Source organism: Lolium rigidum, chromosome 3 (assembly GCF_022539505.1).
Source record: "Lolium rigidum isolate FL_2022 chromosome 3, APGP_CSIRO_Lrig_0.1, whole genome shotgun sequence".
Classification (NCBI taxonomy): Eukaryota; Viridiplantae; Streptophyta; class Magnoliopsida; order Poales; family Poaceae; genus Lolium; species Lolium rigidum.
This window is the reverse complement of record NC_061510.1, coordinates 2589260-2610103: the sequence shown is the minus strand read 5'-3', so window position 1 is coordinate 2610103 and position 20844 is coordinate 2589260. Positions and strand designations below refer to the sequence as shown.

At 48.1% G+C, this 20844-nt stretch overlaps 1 protein-coding gene across 1 annotated transcript; it reads right to left on the bottom strand.

The window, feature by feature from the left end:
- Nucleotides 1-7013: 7013 nt before the first annotated feature.
- LOC124694175 (flavonol 3-sulfotransferase-like) lies at nt 7014-8383 on the bottom strand. The gene is made up of 2 exons (XM_047227192.1): nt 7821-8383; nt 7014-7738 (listed from the first exon to the last, which is right to left on the bottom strand). Exons 1-2 carry the CDS (start codon nt 8345-8347, stop codon nt 7162-7164), a joined length of 1104 nt encoding a protein of 367 aa, XP_047083148.1. The 5' UTR covers nt 8348-8383; the 3' UTR covers nt 7014-7161.
- Between the last annotated feature and the right edge of the window lie 12461 nt (nt 8384-20844).

Genomic DNA, 20844 nt, shown 5'->3' with positions numbered 1-20844 from the left:
GATATGCATAGCATTGCTAGAATTTCGACTGAGATAGTTCCTGAATCTAGTACATCTAATGAATATTTTGAACAACCACATGAGATTGTTATTGAGAAGGATGACAATGAAGCTCCTAAACGGAGCAAGAGACGAAGGATTGAAAAATCCTTTGGTGATGATTTCATTGTGTACCTTGTGGATGATACTCCCACGTCCATTGCGAGAGGCATATGCATCTCCGGATGCGGATGATCTGGAAAGAAGCTATCCATAATGAGATGGACTCGATTCTTTCTAATGGAACTTGGGAGCTATCGGAAGCGACCCCATGGATGCAAGCTCTGTGGGGTGCAAATGGGTGTTCAAGAAGAAGCTAAGACCTGATGGTACTATTGAGAAGTACAAGGCGCGGCTTGTAGCGAAAGGCTACACACGAGAGAAGGCGAAGATTACTTCGACACCTATTCACACTGTCGCTAGACTTACCACCATTCGAGTACTACTATCCATGGCTGCCTCCTATGGTCTTATCGTTCATCAAATGGACGTAAAGACAGCTTTTCTTAATGGAGAGGCTGGAAGAGGAAATCTATATGGATCAGCCTGATGGGTTTGTAGTAAAAGGTGAAGAAAGAAAGGTGTGCAAGTTGCTGAAATCTTTATATGGCCTAAAACAAGCACCTAAACAATGGCATGAGAAGTTTGACAGAACTTTAACTTCTGTAGGATTTGTTGTCAATGAGGCTGACAAGTGTGTTTACTATCGCCATGGTGGGGGCGAAGGTGTTATACTATGTTTGTATGTGGATGATATTCTGATCTTTGGTACAAACATGAAAGTAATACACGAGGTCAAGTCTTTCTTGTCAAATTGCTTTGATATGAAAGATGCGGGAGAAGTCGATGTGATTCCGAACATCAAGCTTATTAAGAACGAGAGTGGGATTACTCTAACGCAATCCCATTATGTTGAGAAGATCTTGAGCCGGTTCGGCTATATTGATAGCAAGCCTTCTTCAACACCTTATGATCCCGAGTGTGACATTACGCAAGAACCGGAGAATCGCCATAGATCAATTGAGATATTCTCGGATCGTTGGCTCACTCATGTACTTAGCGAGCGCGACTAGACCCGACATCTCTTTTGCTTGTTAGCAAGTTGAGTAGGTTCATGTCAAACCCGGTGTCGATCATTGCCATGCACTTGATAGGGTCATGCGCTACCTATGTGGTACAATGAGTTATGGGATTCACTATTCGGGGCACCCGAGCTGTGCTTGAAGGATATAGTGATTCAAGCTGGATCTCGGATGTAGCTGATCCGTACGCCACAAGTGGGTATGTATTTACCTTTGGAGGTGGCGCGAGTGTCATGGAGATCTTGCAAGCAAACCATATTGACGAGGTCAACTATGGAAGCGGAACTTGCTTGCTTTAGACACAACCATTCGTTGAATCGGAATGGTTGCGTGAGCTCTTGATGGACTTGCTCGTGGTTGAAAAACCTGTTCCGACAATCCTTTTGAATTGTGACAATCAAACTGTAATTGTCAAAGTGAACAATTCTAAGGATAACGCGAAGTCATCAAGACACGTCAAGAGACGTTTGAAGTCCGTCAGGAAATTGCGAAACTCCGGAGTAATAAGCGTTACATATATTCAAACGAGACAAAAACCTGGCAGATCCCTTTACAAAGGGACTATCACGTAATGTGATAGAAAGTGCATCGAGGAGATGGGTTTGAGACCCGTTGATGTTACACCATAGTGGTAACCCAACCTTTGTGATCGGAGATCCCGTGAATTAGGACACGGGAAGAACAAACTAGTGGTTTAATTGAGGAGAGTATTATGTAACCCTCTCTATGTGAAGATGCACAACTCTCAATTGCTTGTAAGGCGGAGTTGGCGACAAGCCTTAATGTGTTTATGTTGGCTATTATAGCAAAGATGCTTTGTCCTACGGAGCATTCTTGAAATAACACACCTATATGAGTCCGATTGTTAAACGTCGCAATCTATGAGATTTGGGTGATCTCTAGTAAACTCATGAAGAGACCATGAAGTATGACGCATATGCTTCACCCGCGGGGTAGGCTACTGGCAGCCATGTACTGGTCATGACTTTGAGTGAAACCCTGTTCACGCAAAACTTGCAATTCAAGGCTTAGTCCATTGTTCAAGTGTGAATGGATGTAGCTTAAGGTTCTAGGCGGAAGTTCAACTTAACAGTCTCCGCTGAAACACCGGTATATAAACAAGCAGCGAGTATTGGTAAATCTCTAAATGGGGATTTGAGATCTGGTGGGGGATTGTTGAAATATTGGGCCCACTTTTAGTGGCCCAAATTAGATTTCAGTTTTTCCTATAAATCTCAAAGCCCACATAGTGGCAGCCTTGTGAGTTTGAGCCCAAGTTGGTGGCAGCTCACTAGTGAGTGGCAAGAGGTGGGAAGTTTAGTCCCACATGGAAAGTTGGGAGGAAGTTAGACCACCTTATAAGGTGGGTTGTTTCACCACTAGTAAGTGAGTGAGAATAGGAGTGCTACACGCGCGCTCCTCCTCCTCCTCGCTCGCTCGTCTCGTCTCGACTCGACACGTCACGACGCGCGCCGCGCTCGTGGTGAGTGGATTGAGCCTCGAGCCGAGACTTTCCTTACTTTTTGCAGCTCAGGAAAACGAACAGAGTTCTAGACGGACGCGTCACAGTTAGTCGGTTCGGGTCGCTCCCGGATCGTGGGCTATCCTGTAACCGACTCGAAACGTTCGTGCGACGTGGACGTGGCCCACGTTGCCTAGGGTTTCCCGAGCCTATATAATCTCTTGCCCGGCTACCGCGAAACACACCAAATACACGAGTTAGGGTTTCCACCTCTCTCGCTTGCGCCGCCATCGTAGCCTACTCCATCCCGCGCGCCGACGTGCATCGGCGAACGGGAGAGCAGGTCTCCGGAACCGCTCGTCCTTGCGATCCTGTACGGGAGAGGGCGAATTGGGTTTTTGGGAAGCGCTCGCGCGGCTCGCTCAAGTTCTTCATCACGAGTCGCCTTCCGTCCAAGTCGGGCGGTGCTGCCTTCCGTCGTCTTCAACGCCGTCTACTTCGACCCGTCGCCCACGTCGTCAACAACGTTATCATCAACAACGTTACTGCTCGCGACACCATCCGCTACACCTCCACCGCCACCTCCACCAGATCGGTACGTGCGACATATCTCGATCTGTTTAGCGATGGATGCTTCACTGTTTGCGCTGCTGCTGCTCATGTTGATTAATGCATCTAGTATGTTCGAGTTTCACATGTTAGTAGTTGCTGCCATCATGTTTTATATTCTGGAATTAATCATGGAAATTGTGCCTAATTATCCAACATAGTTGCATATTTGCATAGTTGCCGGCTGATCATCGCAAACAAGTTATAAAAGTGAAATTCAAACTACATAGTTGCATATTTGCATAGTTGCAATCGCAAAAGAGACTACATTTAGTCTGGTCGTCGGCGACCAGCTCCTAAACTTAGCTAATTTCTCCCGTCGGCGACATATTGTACGCGCGACGGAGGACTGCACCGTCGGCGGCCTACTCGGAGTCGAGGTCGACGACCTCCTGCTTCACTTGGCGGACGGCCGCCTCCTTCTGCGCCGCCTCGTAAGTGCGCACGGCATGAACGGCTTCCGCCTTGCGCGTCTCGGCCTCCGAGATGACGGAGACTTGTTGCATCGCCGTTGCCTCCTCCTCGTCATTGAGGACGTAGTCCCCTGAATGGAGGACGCTGCGCACCGGCACCTCCTCCTCCTCCTCCTCCTCCTCCTCCTCCTCCTCCTCCTCGATGCTGCTGTCAGTGACTGGCAGCACAAGCGCACGGCCGGACGCGCCGGAGGAAGACCCCTTGCCGCTATTGGCGTAGCGGGCGAGTTTCCCCGGCGGCGTCAAGCTTCGACATGGCAGGAGTGTGAATATGAATTATACCACCATGATTAACAATACCGTAAAAATATCTAACCGAGTATATACCGATCCATGATCCTATGATCGTTTTGTATTTACAACTTTTTTTTTTTGGATGATACAATGAAAAACTGTGTGCATCCTTTGGATGCAGAGGTCGGGGAGTTCCCCCATTTCTAAAAAAAAATCATCATTAGAAAGACTAAGTGGTCGCATTAAGGCAGTCAACTGAAGCCAATGATCAAACTAAATCTGGGGACAGTTCTTCTGGAAGTTAATTTCAGAGCAGAACCATCCCAGGCATCAGCCACTATACTTTGTTGTTGATTAACAACAGCATAAAGGTCCCAGAAACGAATAGTATGTGCCCAAGCCAAATTTCTTCCTGGAATAAAACCTTTTCCCCAATTTCCTACATTCCAGCTACAGTCAATTGGTTTGGCCCTAAAGACATTGGGCCGTGTGTGTTTAATCATGTGCCCGATTGTTTTGTTGTCTTCCTCCTCCCGGGCCTCCGTGGCTCCGGGATGGAGCACCAGCGCGCAGGGCGGTAGGGCTGGAAGGCACGGTGGTTCTGCACTTCTGCTGCCACTTGTAACTTTGCGCACGGTTTTAAGTCTGAGCGGCTACACCCTGCAGCTGTGATGTTTTTGTTTTGCGGTCTCCACTCTCGGGGACTAACTCTGAAACGCTCGAGCTGGCTGAACGTAGGAAACTGGCCAAAACGGAACAGAAAATTGAACTTGCTCAATGAACGCTCAAGCTACACTGCTCTCCCGATCGGAAGACGTCTAGGCAATGTGATTCCTCTTAGGTACGTGAGACGACCGGCCCATCCAACACCATGTACGCTCTGCTACCTAGCATATCATCCTCGTGCCGCCATTAAGTCGGCTACATAGATGACGCCGTCCACATCCTCGAGATTTCGTACGTGTGCGATGTAGTACAAGGCTAAGATCAACTTTTTTTTTTTGAAATGAGCCAAAAGCTTTGCCTATCATTGATATAGGAGAAAAAGAGATGTCCCGTTTATGCGGAAAACTGGCCGGAAAAACGATACAACACAACACCACACGCCAGGCTGCGCTTCACATGGGTCGATGACCAACAAGGTCGACACCACACCTCAACACAACAGGCGGAGGCGAAAGACCGGAGCCACCGCTCCAACCACCACACCGGCCCTAGGGCCGCGTCCCGCCTGGCCGAAGACGAACTTGCCTCCGCCAAAACCACCACAAGTCCACAACACACCGCAGGTCCCTCTGTCTGGTGGACATCCAAAGCAAGGCCCCAAGAGGCAAAACGACACAAGAGTGCTGCTCAAGCCCGATCCCTCGAGGGATCTAGGGTTTCCCCCAGAGAACCCGGGCGGAGGATTGAGAACACCGCTTCGACGACGACTTCAAGAAGGATGCATCATGCAAGGGCGTCACCGTCATCGGTCCCGGCCAGCCGCCAGGACAAGGCTTTCGCCCAGCGATGAGTCCCAAAACCTAGCACCCGTCCCTTAATTGCCTGAGGGCTCCTTAATTGGCCTGAGGGCTGAGGCAATTCTTAATGCTTGGGAAGAAAAACCATCTTGTCGTTCAAAGAAAATAACCCACTGCATTGTGCTGCTGTGGCAGCGGGTGTGCTCGTCGCTCACAGAGACGAACTGAACTGACCTGCCCCAGTAGATGTTATTTGCGCCTTTGGCACTTCCTTTGAAAAATCCCATAATTTTCGTGTGAATGAACCGCTGCCTAGGTTTAACTAGGTTTATCACGAAATATCACTACATGCCCAATGATTTATAAGTTGTATGTGTGGTCCAGACAGGCTCCTGCGTGGATACAAGAAATGGTAAAACACACAAATGCACATATATGATGATTTAGTTCACAAACCATAATTAACAAGGCTTATCATACTACTACAAGATGATAAAATGATTCAATTAATGTGGTACATTCTTTATGCTTCATTCTCTTATTTTCAATCATTTGTGGATGTTGTTACTTTGCCTAGCATGATTGCTTCATGGGCCCCCGTGATTAGTGGTGTGAGATGCCGGCGACCTGCGGTTGCCTTTTGTGTCGTTGTTGCTCGAATCCTTTCGCCAAATCCCCATTTTTTGACCCTAAATTTTCAAACTAAGTGGCTCAATGGCTAGAATAGAAGAACGAGCACAGAGGGACGTTGCCAAAGCAGCGTTGGTCCTCAGCTCCTGGACGCGGTTCCACTCAACTAGGCTTGGCCAGCTAGTCTGAGTATGTTGTTCTGTTGGTATTGGGCTTTAGCTGCTGGCTATCAATGCACTGATATAGTATGTTTTGGCAAAAATCTGGGCGGGCCATGGCCCAGGTTTGCCCCTACATAGATCTGCCAGTGTTTTGACGCATTAAAGATTTACAATTATTCAACTTTGCAAATAATTTGTTGGGTAGAGAAAATGTAGCAGAAGAGCGGACGGTAGGAGATAAAGGTGTTGAATGGCGTATGTAACTTGAGAAGAGAAGAGAGGAGGTAGAAGAGGTGTAGCCTTTATCGCTAACTATTTCATAATCAACCATGATCCTATAGCATCCTTCTAATTAAACTATTTTACATTTTTTCCTAATATATTTATATATTTTTATGTTGTAGCAACGCACGTGCATTCAGCTACTAAAATGTAATTTTACTCGGAACATCTTGGGAGTATCATATGAGCGATTTGTGCAATGGGACGGCAGCTCTGGCTGACTCATCGCTCGTCGCATACAGACGTGTGTACGGCTCTAGAGATGCTGCAGCCTCTTGTCTCGTCTTCGTACGTTCATGTGTGGCTGTGTATTTGGGAAATAAATCTTATACGACCCAAAATCATGCGACCCGGTTGGTAGACCACATCTGGTACCGCTCATCTGAAAACAGCTAGCGCCTCGATACCAAATTAAATCGCCACATGCTTTGCTACGTGTAGGATGTAGGAGGTGGTCTACTGCTGGGTCGTTCCAGGTCGGGTTGTATAGGATTTTTGTCGGTGTATTTGGTTTGTTGCCGTCTCCACGACATGCACGTAGCATGGTTGATTATCATACACATTAATAATGCTATGTCTACGGGCAAGTTTCTACCACATACTTGTATATCTGTGAACAGACCAAGATACAGTGGCCGGATCAGAAGTGAAACTTATTACTGACAAAGCTAAGAAAACGGACAACAAGAGAAAAGGAGAAGTACGGTGGCCAAATTAAAGACGAGCTCAACTTGATGATAATGATGATGAAGTGGGTAGAAGCAGCGTGCGAGCATCCTGGTCTTGTGAAGCGATAGTCCCGACGGACGTGAAGGTGAGGCCCGATCCGTGGAGTTTGTCACCGACGATTGCGTCGATGCGGCGGGCCATCTCCGGCGTCATATAGTTCACCCAGTCCCCCACGACCCCTTTCCTGAAGAAGGTTTGGTGCTGGAACTTGAAGAACAAACCAAATTTCCCTGTCTTGTTGGCGTCAAGCTCTCTCAACGCGTCGATGCTGCACATCTCAACGATGTCCACCGGAAGCCCCGCCGCCTCCTCGGCCGCCGTGAAGGGCACATCCATGAACCGCGCGAGCTGCCGGACGGTGCTGACCGGATCAGCCAACATGTCCTCATACCGCAGGAAGAGGACCATCTCCGGCCTGGCTGTGCTGGCGGTCCAGTATCCCAGGAGGTGGCTCCAGATGGGGCCGTGTGGGTTCTGGCCCTGGCACGCCAGCTCAAACAGATCCGAGAAGGGGAAGCTGAATCCTGCGCTTTGGAGGAAGTGCCACATGGAAACGAGCATGTCCTTGGGCTCCCTACATGTAGTACGTAGTTTACGTTCTCCGTTGGTAGTTAACCAGAGAGACAAAAGAAAAACATACAGGGTGTAGGAAATACCTGCAGACGAAGACGATCTTGCAGTCGGCGAGGGAGCGAGGCAGCACGGAGTAGTGCATGTGTGTTTGCAGGAGTCTTGGCGACGGCAGCGCCTCCAGCTTGGCTTCCTGGCCGGCGCTGAACAGGTTCTCCATGAACGGGACACACTCGTGCGGGTTGAGGCGGCGGAGTGGGTGATTGGCGTCCGACGGCGGGTACTTGGCCCGCGCCATGGTGGCGAAAGAGAGCGCCTTGAGCCAGGTGGTGCCGCACTTGGGTGGGCTCGCCAGGAGCACGTCGCCCGGCCGCGACTTGAAGCGCCGCTGGATGGAGATCACCCCGGTGACCCCGTGGATGAACAGCCACACGTCCTGGTATTTCAGCAGCTGCGAGTCGCCGATTGCGGCAATGCTCGGCAGGGTGGCGACGATGTCCGCATATTCTGTCGGCGGGGAGATCGCCGTCTGGCCGTTGTCGTCGTCGTTGTTCACGTCTTTGAACGGTACGGGCCCGAGCTCGACGAGGCAGGACTTGTCGAGAGCAGCCATGGACTATGCTAGCTGGCTACTTGGAGCCTCCCTCTCTCTGTCCATGACGAGTTACTTAACGTTCTCAATCGGCCGACCGATCTGGGGCAATGATTTGTCGCTGCTGTGCCACGCGTGCTCCTTCGTGGCAGAAGAAAGACCGCTAGGCTCAGCACGTTCTGTTTCCACTATCTTATCTCTTCGTCACAACGGAAGGTAGGGCATCTCTCCAACCGAGAGCGGACGAATTACGCCCAGGTTTGGGTGCACACGATAAATGTGTGGCTCAGGTTAACCCATGTGCATTTAGAGCATCTCCATCGGCGGTCCCAATAGCGACTCCGATCGTTTTAGAGCCGGCAGCGAAAATAGGCTCACTGACGTCCCAAACGGTGCCGGCGCTTTTCCGAGCCCAGTAGAAGCGCCGGCAACCCCGTGCCGGCCCCTTGGCGAAGGGCGCGAAACGAGCGCGCCGGCGCCTCGCGACGGTTTTCTCCGGTGGGGGCGCCTGGACGGGCGGTTCGCATTGGAAACGACGCGGGGAGGTTGGCCGTCGGTGTTAATGGCCTCCCGCGCGGAAACCTAATCGGTGAGGGCGCCGACTGGCCACGCGGCGTCCACCTACTTACCCACGCGCCTTCAATGTGTGTCCACCGCCTCCCTTAAAACCCCAGCGGCACGCACTTCTCTCTGTTCCCCACCTTCCAACCCTAGCCGCCACCGTCCAACCGCCGCGCAAAACTTCCCACGCACCCCGCCGACGATGGCGCAGAACGGCGAGGCCGGCGTACTGTGCTGGCACCGCATCCCCGTGCCAGTAGAGTACAAACTGCCGCACGGCTGGCACGTCTCCAACATCGGCTTCGCCGTGCCACCGGCGCCACCGCCAGGAACACAGACGCGGGCCCTCGCCAGGGAACGATGGAGCCTGATGACGCCGGAGGAGAGGAGCTTGCTGGCCAACGCGGTCGGCAGCCCGGCCTAGCCACGGCGTTACGACGAGCGTGCCGTCGAGCTCGTGCGGGTGATCGACCGCTCGAGCGGCCGCTTCAACACCTTCGGCCGCCGTGCCTAGTGGTACGGCCGTGACGTCGAAACAACCCTTCGCCAGTACGGCCTCCGCCAGCGCGTCCGCGGCGACAGGCAACGGGACACGTTGTACTTCCCGCAGGCGGCGTGCATGGCGCCGGCGGTGCCAACTCTGCAGAGGGCGCCGGAAAGGACTGCAGCGTCCAGAAGCTCGCGCACCGGATCGTCATCTGCCGTTGCTCGCACGCGCTCGGCCGCGCCCGCACCTCCTTCCGTAGGCGTCGTCATCCGCGACAAGGCGAGGCGCGCGTCCTCTGCTCCGGCCCGTCGGACGATGGGGTCGGGCCGGCGCCCCCGTGTCGAGGAGGAGGACGCCGCGGCCTCGCCACCACTTCCGCCGGCGAAGAAGAAATGGTGGGAGAATGATGCAGAGGCGCAGGCGGCACTCCATGGTGACGACGACGAGGAGGAATTCCCCGGCCTAAAGTTCATGGTCGGCCGTTCCGTCGACGAGGACTACCGACATATCACGCTGGACCCGCGGCAGGCGGCGGTGTGGTCCGCCAGGGACCACGGCGCCAACCTCGTCGACCTCGCCGGACGATCGGAGCTGTCGGTGCCAAAGGAGGAGAAGGCCGACGAGGACGACAGCTGGTCCTTCGGGGTATCTAGCGACGACCTGGACTTCAGCGCCTTCGACTCCCAGCGCCGCTAGACTTTTTATTTTTTTTAGTTTAAATTGGCGTTAAATTTGTACAAATTTCTTTCGAACTTCGTATGAATAACATTTTCAAATTTTGATTTTAACATTCCAAATCTATCGGGGCCGCCGGTTTGGGAACAACATCCCCAAATAGAGGATGCTCTGCCGGCGCCCCCATACGGCAATGTCGGTGCCCCTGCCGGCGCCTATTTGGGGGCCGCCGGTGGAGATGCTCTTAAGAGCATCTCCAGTCGCGTCCCCCAAAGCGTCCCCCAAAGGGATTTGGGGCGCGCCGGACCAAAAAAGCGTTCCAGCCGCGTCCCCCAAAGCCCTTTTTTGTCCGGCGCGCCCCGATACGGTGTTCGGCGCCCCGAGCCCGTCCCCGTCCCACAGGGGACGCTCCGGGGACGCCGGACACAACGAAAAGCGAGGCGGGGAGTGGCGGGGCCGACCCGTCAGCGGCACAATTAATTTTAACCTAACCGTCGCCTACCTCGCGACGGAAGTTATTGGCGCGCGGCCGACGGTGCAGCTTCCCACGGCGACGGTGCGGCTTCCGCGAGAGGGCGCGGCGACGCGTCCCGTCGCGCCTAGCTCTGCGTGCCGGCGTTAATGAGCGCCACCGCTCATCCGCCCCCCTCCGGCCTATAAAAAAGGGCGCCTCTCGTCGTCCCTCTCACACACAAACCCTAGCGCCTCTCTCCCAAACCCTAGCCGTCACCATCTCTCAACAAGAGTCGCCGCTATGTCTGGTAGAGGCGGAGGCCGACCTCGCGGCCGCGGCCGCGGCCGTGGTCGTGGTCGTGGTCGTGGCCGCGGCATAGCTGAACGATCGCCGTCGCCTCCCGCGCCGTCGTCTTCATCGTCGGAGATGGACGTGGAGCCGGACGTCCTGTTCGAGTTCGTCCACGTCCTCAAGGGCGACCCGCGCGACATCCGGAGGCTGCCGGACTCCTTCGCCGAGTACGCCGGCGGCGTACGCCCGCGCACGATGCATCCGCGGGAGCATTCGTGCGGCTACCGCCGGTGGATCGTCGACGCGATCTACGACGCGCGCGGCAAGATGTACCTCAACATCGGCCGGGAGAAGTTCGCGCGCCACCACAGCCTCCAAGCCGGCTTCATCCTCGTGTTCTCCTACTTCGGCAACAGGGACATGAGCATCAAGGTCTTCGACGAGAGTCGCTGCCGCCGGGACTACCACGTCGACAGGGACTCCCACGACGACAGCACCGACTCGGAGGACGACTGAGTGTTGTTTCTTAGCAGCGAACACAGGAAACCGCCGATGCACGGTCTAGTTAGGTTTAGTTTATTTGCAATATTTTATATTTGTGTCCACCATGGTTCAAACTATGTATTAGTTTGTGGAAAATCATGTTCCAAACTATGTCTTCGTGTAAACCACGTTCCCAATTATGTATTAGTTTGTGGAAATTGAAAAAAAAATGCCAAGAAAAATTATTTTAAATGTTTGGGGGCGACGTTTGGCGGACGCGGCTGGGGAGCGACGTCCCCCAAACGCGGCACGAACAAAACACGTCCCCCAAACGCTCGATCCGGCGCGGTTTGGGGCACGGTTTGGGGGACGCGGCTGGAGATGCTCTAATGCAGCTATTTTTCTATTGAGATACAGGGACTGGAAATTGCAATACTAGTGTATTTTTCTAGTGAGATACAGGGACTGGAAATTGCAATACTAGTGTGGGCTACGATGGCTAGCGTACCGAATTAAATAATTCTTGTTGGTGAGTAGTACCCGAAATAAAGTCCACTGCGTTCGTCATCAGGTCCGACCTATACCGGAAAGTTAAATTGAGTGGAGGGAGCTGTGTGGGGAAGAGGTTACTTCAGCTGTTATAAGAATGCTGAAGGGAGAGGACAACATGAGGGATATTAACCAGACGTTTCTGGTATTGATACCAAAAGTGGCCAGTCCAGAGGAGTTGAGACCCATCAGTTTATGAAATGTCATCTACAAAATTGCATCGAAGGTACTAGCAAATAGGCTGAAAATTTGCTTACCAGATATTATCTCGGAGGAACAGTCAGCCTTTGTGCCAGGAAGACTTATTACAGACAACATTATATCTGCTTATGAATGTCTGCACTTCATGAAGCGGAATAGAGGAAAGAAGAATAGTTTTTATGCCCTCAAGCTGGATATGCGTAAGGCTTATGACAGGCTTGAGTGGAGGTATCTGGAGGCGGTAATGATTAAGCTGGGTTTCCATCGGAGATGGGTCCAGATGATTATGCGCCTTGTCACTTCAGTCTCCTTCCCGGTGTTTTCCAGGTGTTGTTCAACGGAGGGAAATTGCAAGAATTCATACCATCCAGAGGGGTCCGCCAAGGGGATCCAATATCGCCGTATCTTTTCCTGTTAGCAGCAGAGGGTCTTTCGTTCCTTTTAAAACACCGCAGTTTATCATCTGAGCTCCATGGGATTATGGTTGCGCCCTCCGCCCCAGAGGTGAGCCACCTTCTTTTTGCTGATGACAGCCTACTGCTTTTCAAGGCGGATACGAAGAGCGCGAGTAGGGTTCAGCAGCTTCTGGACCTTTATTGTATGGCCTCGGGCCAGAGAGTAAACCGGGATAAATCATCCATCTTCTTCAGTAAGGGATGCCCGGGAAGTACAAGGGAGGCGGTGAAGCAAGCCTTGGATGTTCATAGTGAGACCCTAAATGAGAAGTATCTTGGGATGCCCTCAGACGTGGGGAAGTCTAGAAGTGGAGCTTTCAAATACATCAAGGATAGGATCTGGAAGCGAATCCAAGGATGGCTTGAAAAGCTTTTATCGGCAGGAGGGAAGGATGTGATGATTAAGTCGGTTGTCCAAGCGATACCAATTTTCTCCATGGCATGCTTCAAACTACCGAGAGGTCTATGTCTGAAGATTAATTCTATGGTACGGAATTTCTGGTGGGGAAGTCGTGAGGGTGAAAGAAAACCCTGCTGGGTATCATGGAAGGAGATGTGCAAACCCAAGAACATGGGTGGGCTGGGTTTCCGAGATATCGAGCTCTTTAACCTGGCTCTGTTAGCTAGACAGGGATGGCGTATGTTGCAGAACCCGGGATCTCTTAGTGCAAGAATTCTCAAAGCAAGATACTATCCGAATACAGACTTGTTGAACTCAGAGGTCGGAGCTGCACCCTCGCAATTATGGCGAGCGGTTCATGAAGGCGTACAAGTTCTGAAACAGGGCTCATTCGGAGGATAGGGAATGGACTTGACACTGACCCATGGAATGAGCAGTGGATACGAAGAGATGGCATGATGCGCCCTTTAGCATGCCTGACAAACAATGCCGACGTACCCCCGGACGTGGAGGCGATAATGCAGATTCCGATATGTACAAGACAAGCTAGTGATTTTTGGGCTTGGCACTATGAGTGAAGAGGCGTTTTCTCGGTTCGCTCGGCATATAAGATGCTCGTCTGCACAAGGGAGCGACGAGAGGCATGGTTGGATGGTAGATCCGCTACCTCGGATACGACTAAAACGGAGAAGCAATGCGCCGACCTATGGCGCACGAAAGTACCATCAAAAGTCAAGGTTTTTCTTTGGAGGCTCGCGAAGCAATCTTTGCCTACGAACGAGGTGCGGTTCAAAAGGAAGATGACGGATAATGACAGGTGTCAAATGTGTGGAGCCCAAGACTCTTGGCGGCATGCTTTGATTGACTGTACGATGTCACGATGTGTGTGGGCTTTAGTCGATGAAGAAGTCACAGAACACATGCAAGCGGAAGAAGGTGAGGCTAGGGTCTGGCTGGCGTCCATGATGGCCACCCTAAGTCATGAGAATCAAACAAGGGTTTTTGTTACCCTGTGGGCAATCTGGCATGCACGGCGGAAGGCAATCCACGAGCAGGTGTTCCAGAGCCCTTTATTTGTGCACTGTTTTGTGGAGAGTTTTCTAAAGGACCTTGGCCATGCAGAGGCGAGGCCGGCGGAGAGTCGAACGGTGCAAGTCACGCGGCCTCAGACGTGGATCCCACCTCCCCATGGAGCTATGAAGATCAATGTGGATGCTGCGGTGAGGAAGACATCGGGCACTGGGGCAGTAGCTGCCATTGCACGTGATGATGAAGGGAGATATATGGGCGCTTCGGCTGTTGTTTTCCCTGGGAAGACTGACCCGGAGACCCTTGAGGCCCTTGCTTGCAGGGAGGGAATTGCCTTGGCTCTAGACATCGGAGCATGGAGGGTGGCAATTGCAAGTGATTGCATCAACGTAATTGCGAGCCTGAGACAGGGAACAATGGGGCTTTATGAACATGTTGTTCGCGAGATCAAGGAGACGGAAGGAGACTTCGAGGACCTGTCGTTTGCGCACGAGCGACGGAAAACGAACAAGGAGGCACATACGCTTGCTAGGTATAGTGTCCTCTTGGAGGAGGGGCGCCATGTTTGACTGTTGGAGCCCCCGGATGGTGTTTGTATCCGATAACACTCGTGTTATAAGAGTGTTCATTGGAGCTCAAAAAAAAGTTAAATTGAGTGGATCACACATCGTGGGCCGTGGGTGTACACTGCTACGTCCGACCATGGCACATTATCTGAAAATCTGATTAGATTTTGTTGATTAAGAGGCAGAAATCATGTTCCATGGTGCACTCTGGTGCCTTCGAACTCAAGAAATAAGATTGCTTAAGTACCAGTTGACTGGTAAACTGATTACGTGCCCTAGATAATCTTGAGTTTGCATATAGCAGTTCAGAAGAAACAAACACATTGTGAAGGGATCAAGAAAACGATTCAATAATTGGCCTAATCAGACATGGCAAGTTCATCGATGTTAGCAGCGGGCCGGTGATCTTCCACCAAACTGGATGAGTTCCCTTGCAGCATCATTACTTCGTGTAGTATCATTTGTCGGCGATTATTAATATTTTCCTGTGAGATGTTGTAAGTAAATTAGTTTCAGCAATGTTGTGGTGGCCCATAGCAAAATACGTAAGATTGGCACCTAAATGTTTAATCATGCTTCTTGAAACATAAAAAGAATCGATAAATATGAAACAAATGTTAGGTTAATAGCTTGCAAACTGCTAATTCCATGTCTTGACCGCCAAACTTTTCAAAACACAAAGATGCGCAATACCAGACTCATCACTGAAAAAGAGTTCAATATGATATGTGATCAGGAATATAATTGACATGGCATTATTTCCAAGGAAATAGTGAGACAAATAAAGCAACAATTTTTTTTTGTAGCCTGTAATGGGCATCATTTTTTTTTTTGCAGCCTGCCATTCTGTAATATTATGCAAGAGCAAATGCACTTTTCAACCATTTTTTAATTAAGCTTGCCGGTGAAATAAGCTTAAATACGAGGGTTATCTTATGATATCTTGTGTTTGAATAATTATTAGATTATTGGAAACATGTTCAAAAATCCAACTTAGTCAAACATATAAATAAGGCAGATAACTTCGGAATGTTCAGAGTGTGGAGGAATTCAGCTGGGACTGAATCAAACAATACTAATCTATCATGAAAGAAATAGATCTCAAATGTCCATGACAAATTGGTACTAAGCAACCAATCGAATCTAAAAGAAGTAGCATCAAATGTCTTGATGAGATGCTGCGACATGTCGCAAGACTTAGCACCAAGTGAGCAGATCAGGTACGTGTACAACACACATTCAGGCAGGTGTCAATGCTACACAAAAGGAATTGTGGTTTCTTATACCAGGCACAAGAAGAATACCATTATTTGTTTTCTTCAGGCCATGAGCATCATTGCTTAACAAAGAAATATTCCGTTAGGGTGGAACGAGAGGCTGGTCCTTGGACACATAGAAAGCTCCAGATACATGAAAATAATTGATATTTTTACAAGGCTCACAACTAACCGATACTAATACGATACTAACCGATACTAATACTAACAAACAACAAATTTGTATATACGTTTTAGGTGAGGACAAGTAACATTAGAAAAAAGCTACTAACTTGCATTATTCTACATCAGAAGCAAAGAATGCAGATACACAAGCTTCACTTTACAATGAAATGAGATACTAAGATATGCACAGTTCAAAAAAAATGATATTAGTAAAGAAGAATATGATTGGAAGCTCATGATTTCAAAGCCCAATAGGATACTAAGATATGCTTGGAAGCTCAACTATATGGATACCAGAGTAGATATCAAAAACATAGCTGCGATGTCTAGTAGTAGAATGCAAGAAAGTTATTGGGTTTAAGCCTGACAGAATTACGGCACAAACTAAAAGGGTGAGTGTTAGGATATTATGGGAAGATGCGGCTGTTATAACGTGTGCCAGTTCCAAAATCGGTTGAACTTTAGCGGCACTTCTGCACTGCCGCTAATCATCTGAACTTTAGCGGCACTTCTAATACTGTGTGCATATATCCAAACATGAGCAACACTTTTGGATACTGCCTGCATATATCCAAACATTAGTGGCACTTCTTTAAATTGCCAGTGATTAGAGATTTGTTAGCGGCATTAATCACAATCTGCCACCTAAACATACTATTATCGGCAAATTTGAAAAGTGACGGCAGCAAAAATGCCGTTAATCAACGCACATGGAGCTGTTAGATCCGGCCATGGTAGGAGAGTTCAGAAATTTTCATTCGTTCTCTACCTTTCCTGTACCAACCGAGATCATGTCTCTTTTGCACAGTACGAACGAAGCTATTGAAGCTCCAACTCCTGATCTGAATGTTGCATTCATTTTCAAAAGCTCCCAAAAAATTCATTAAATTAATATGAGACAGTTGAAGCCTGAATGAAACTACTTGAATACATCTTGTAAATTTTCTCAGGTAAAATGCACAATTCAACACAATTGTTCAATCAAACAAAAGTTTACATGAAGATAACAAATACCTTCATATTTAATACGAGACATTTGGTTCATATAGAATAGGAACACTGCTAGACCTGACCAGATATATTCATACTACATATTCCTCCTACTGAGGTTGGTGTTGACTCCGCAGAGGATAGGGGAGCGGAGCTCTATGGATGCTTCTCTCCTCGTTTTGGGGACAGTCCGCCGTCGTCGTTGTCCGCCTTGCCCTCTGCATCGTCTACCGCTGAGGGCGACGCCATTGCCACGGTTGTCACTCAGGTGCTGCAGATCATGCCTAATCTTCAAGATCTTCTTGGGAGTTCCACTTTGCCTCTGTCAATGGAGCATATGGAGGTGGATTCATCGCCGACCTTATGCTCACTCGGGTCCTCAGATGTGTTTTTCGCGCCCCACCCACCACCGTCAGCTCTTAATCCAGATGCTCTCTTTGCAAAAGAACTTTGCGACATGCTGAGCAGCTTGGGGGCTGCTATTCCTGGATGCGGAAGGGCGATTGCTTGCATCCTAACAGGAACGACAATCAAGCGCAAAAGTAAAAAGGTGGATGATTGCCCTCGTAGTGGCACCAGGAAAGAGAAGCCACTCAAGTGCAAAGGCAAGAAAAGTGGCGCCATAGGAAAGGTGCTCGAGGATGCTTGATGGATGATCTTTGTTTCTCGCCCTGTCCATTTGGTTTGGGTATGGTGTGTGCTCCTTGTGTCGCAGTGTCTTCGCTTCGGCGTTTGTTGAAGGTAGCCTAATTTCTGTTTAGTGGGGTTTCTCGTTTGGCCTGGTTGTTTCTCGGTTCTTGAGTGGACTTGCCTCTGTGTGAGAGTAGGAATCTCCATGTGATGACTTTGTTGTATGGTTTTCGCCCGGTTTTCCGTAAATTAACCGGACATCTTTTTCTTAATTAATGGATAAGTCAAAGCTTTTGCCTTCGTTTCAAAAAAAAACTACATATTCCTACTGCACCGCTGTACCAAGTTCACACAAAAATGACAGTAGCAATCAATGATAAAATTTCACCATTATAGCTTCACTCATGCATCAATTTGGTGTTCGTACTATTCAATTTCCCAAATGACACTGATATGAAACTAATTGGGGAAATTTGACCAATGGGGAGAACCAAATAAGACCACCCAAATGGATAATAGAATAATTCATAGAAGAAAAATACATACTCAGATACTTGGGCTGCAAAGGACGATGGCCGACTCCCGGCCGTTGCGTTTATGTTCCCACAGCCACAGCACGGCGTCGTCTCGCCGTCGCTGGTCTAGGTGATTGGGCTGCTGGGCACCAGTACTTCACTGCCGGTGAACCGGGATCCGCCGATCCGGTGCGCCAGATAGAAATGCAAACTTGACACAATGTTGAGTGTGCAACAATCCCCCTATTACAAGAGTGGACTTGGATTCAAATCCAACAACAAGAACAAGTCCGAGAACAACAAGAATAAGAAGGGCCAAGTACAAGTCAAAGACCCGGCCAAGATTGTTTGCTTCAAGTGCAATATTGAAGGGCACCATGTTAGATCTTGCCCTTTGAAGAAGAAGCAAAAAGGGAAGCGGCCTCAAGCTCAAACTCATATTCAACCTCAAGTTGAAGAAATGCCACTTCCCAAGAAGTCTCAAGCCAATGCTCCCATTGTGGAGAAATCTAGTGAGAAGAAGGAGAAGAAAAGAACTTGCTACATATGCCGTGAGAAGGGTCACATCTCCTCCTTTTGCACTATTGGTACCTCATCCAACTCTATCACCATTGATGATGTTTATTCTCTTCGTAAGGATGAGGGTGGCAATGTGTTTGCCAAATTTGTTGGTGCTCAAAGTGGTGTCAAGAAAAAAACCATTTGGGTTGCCAAGCCTATTGTGACTAACCTCTTAGGACCCAACTTAGTTGGGGACCAACAATCCAAAACTTGATCAATAGGTGCTTGTTGGAGGGCATTGGAGACTTGGCTACATCATGAAGAATTAAGGGATCTTCATCATTTATATTATATCAAGCCAAGTCTTTTGATTATCTTGCTTCTATCTTATATCCAATGTTCCTTCTAGCGGTAACATGTGCTCAACTCATTTATATTGAAAGTTACTCGCCCATTTGCATGTGTTAGTTTTGTTCCTAACATGTGTTTGTATGTGTTGTCCTTCCTACTTGATTTTCTTGAGAAATAAAGTCTATGCATGTTGGGTTGCACACCATGTATTTGTGTTTATGTTGGAGCCTCTTTGCATCTTGTTGTATCTTATATGGCTCTTATGAGCGATTAATGGACTATCCCATTTTGGGGGAGTGATATTCCTTTGGGAATTTCATGATCCTAACAATGTGTGTACATGAGGAATATCACTTAGAATTGATATTGCAAGATTATCTAGTCTCTATGTGGTATGTCATCTTCATGAGAAATTCAAATTCTAATGTCCATTAATATCTCTAGTTGGATCTTATTTGCCTCTTGTGAAATTAAATTCCTTATCACATTATGGGGGAGTAATAAGCTTTGTGTATATTACAAGCCTAGAAAATGTGAACATTTGAGGTTGTGTCACATAGAATTGATATTTTAAATTATCTCTCTCATATGTGACATGTTTGCTCAAATAAGTTCCAATTTGCTTAAATGGCTTCATTGCTAATATCTTTGTGGATCTTATTTGTGATAGTTTTTCTTGGCATGATTTTTCACAACGTGTCCCTCAATACACTTTATGGAAAACCATGTGCTTCAAGTCATATTATTAATTGCTTTGCATGTTGGTATGAATACTATTAACTGCTTTGCATGTTGGTATGACTAATTGAAGCTATCAAGAAACTCTCTTTGCATGATGGTTAAATCTTATCTTTTACCATATGATTTATTTGTTGTAAATATGATCTTATGTATACTTACAAACTACCACCGGGAAATATTTCCTAAATACCTCTTGTCCTAGGACAATTGGCAATCTATTATGAGGTAGAAATTTATTGATCATATTTACATTGGCTCGTGTGTTTAAATTGTCTTATTTATTGCCATGAATGTGTTGTGCTTTGACTCCCATGTGTCTTCCTTGCATCTTATAGATCTAATTTGTCTTTTCAAACTTTCTTAGCATTTTTAGTAGATATAGGTAGCATGATGATCCTAGATAATGCACTAATCTTGGGGGAGCTCTCCTATATTTGTTAGAATGCTTAACATCTCTTGATCATTATCAAAAATTTGGTTTTGGGAGACATAAATTTTATTTTTATTGGTAGTTTGTGCCATCATAAAAAGTTTCGAGGGTTTGGTTTATTTGTTGGAACCTTGCTCTCTTGGGAGTTGGTTATCTCATTCCTTTGTGTTTAGGTTTAATTAGCTTCTTATAATGAGATAATTCTTTGGAGTCAATCTTGTGTTGATTTGATTCATTGATATAATTTGGACAACCATTGTCTCTTGATTTATTTGGTGTTTTGTCCAAATTATATCTTTCTTTGGTTCTTGAAAGTATTGTGCATGCATCTTTAATATATGTCTATCTTATGGCATGTGTTACTTTCTTTGATCCAATATATAGGGTAAACTCCATCAAATCCTAATTTGGCTAAGATGTGCATGAAATTCAATTTCATATCTATATGCACATAGTATTGTGGAGTTTGTCCTATATGTTGTAGTGTGTCTAACTACTTCGGACCCAATTAGTTCGGAGACCATTTTGTACTTACCTTTGTGTTAGGTACAATGGATATTCATTGGATGCTTGTCTCACTCTTGGGAAGGAGTGGTGACTCAATGGTAACTTGAGGCAAGCTAGGATGGTCAACATACACATATCTACTACATCCACACCAATACTATCTCGGTAACAAGTATCTTCTCATGCATATTTTTCTAGCATCCAACCATGTGGTTGCATCTTGGCATGAATCTCTTGATTTGCAAATATTGTGCTTCTTG

Excerpts from the sequence above, each read along its gene's own strand:
- LOC124694175 (XM_047227192.1), bottom strand. The coding sequence starts at position 8,347 with ATGGCTGCTCTCGACAAGTCCTGCCTCGTCGAGCTCGGGCCCGTACCG. Across the intron at positions 7,739-7,820 it reads AAGATCGTCTTCGTCTGCAG|GGAGCCCAAGGACATGCTCG; the intron begins GTATTTCCTACA and ends TACTACATGTAG.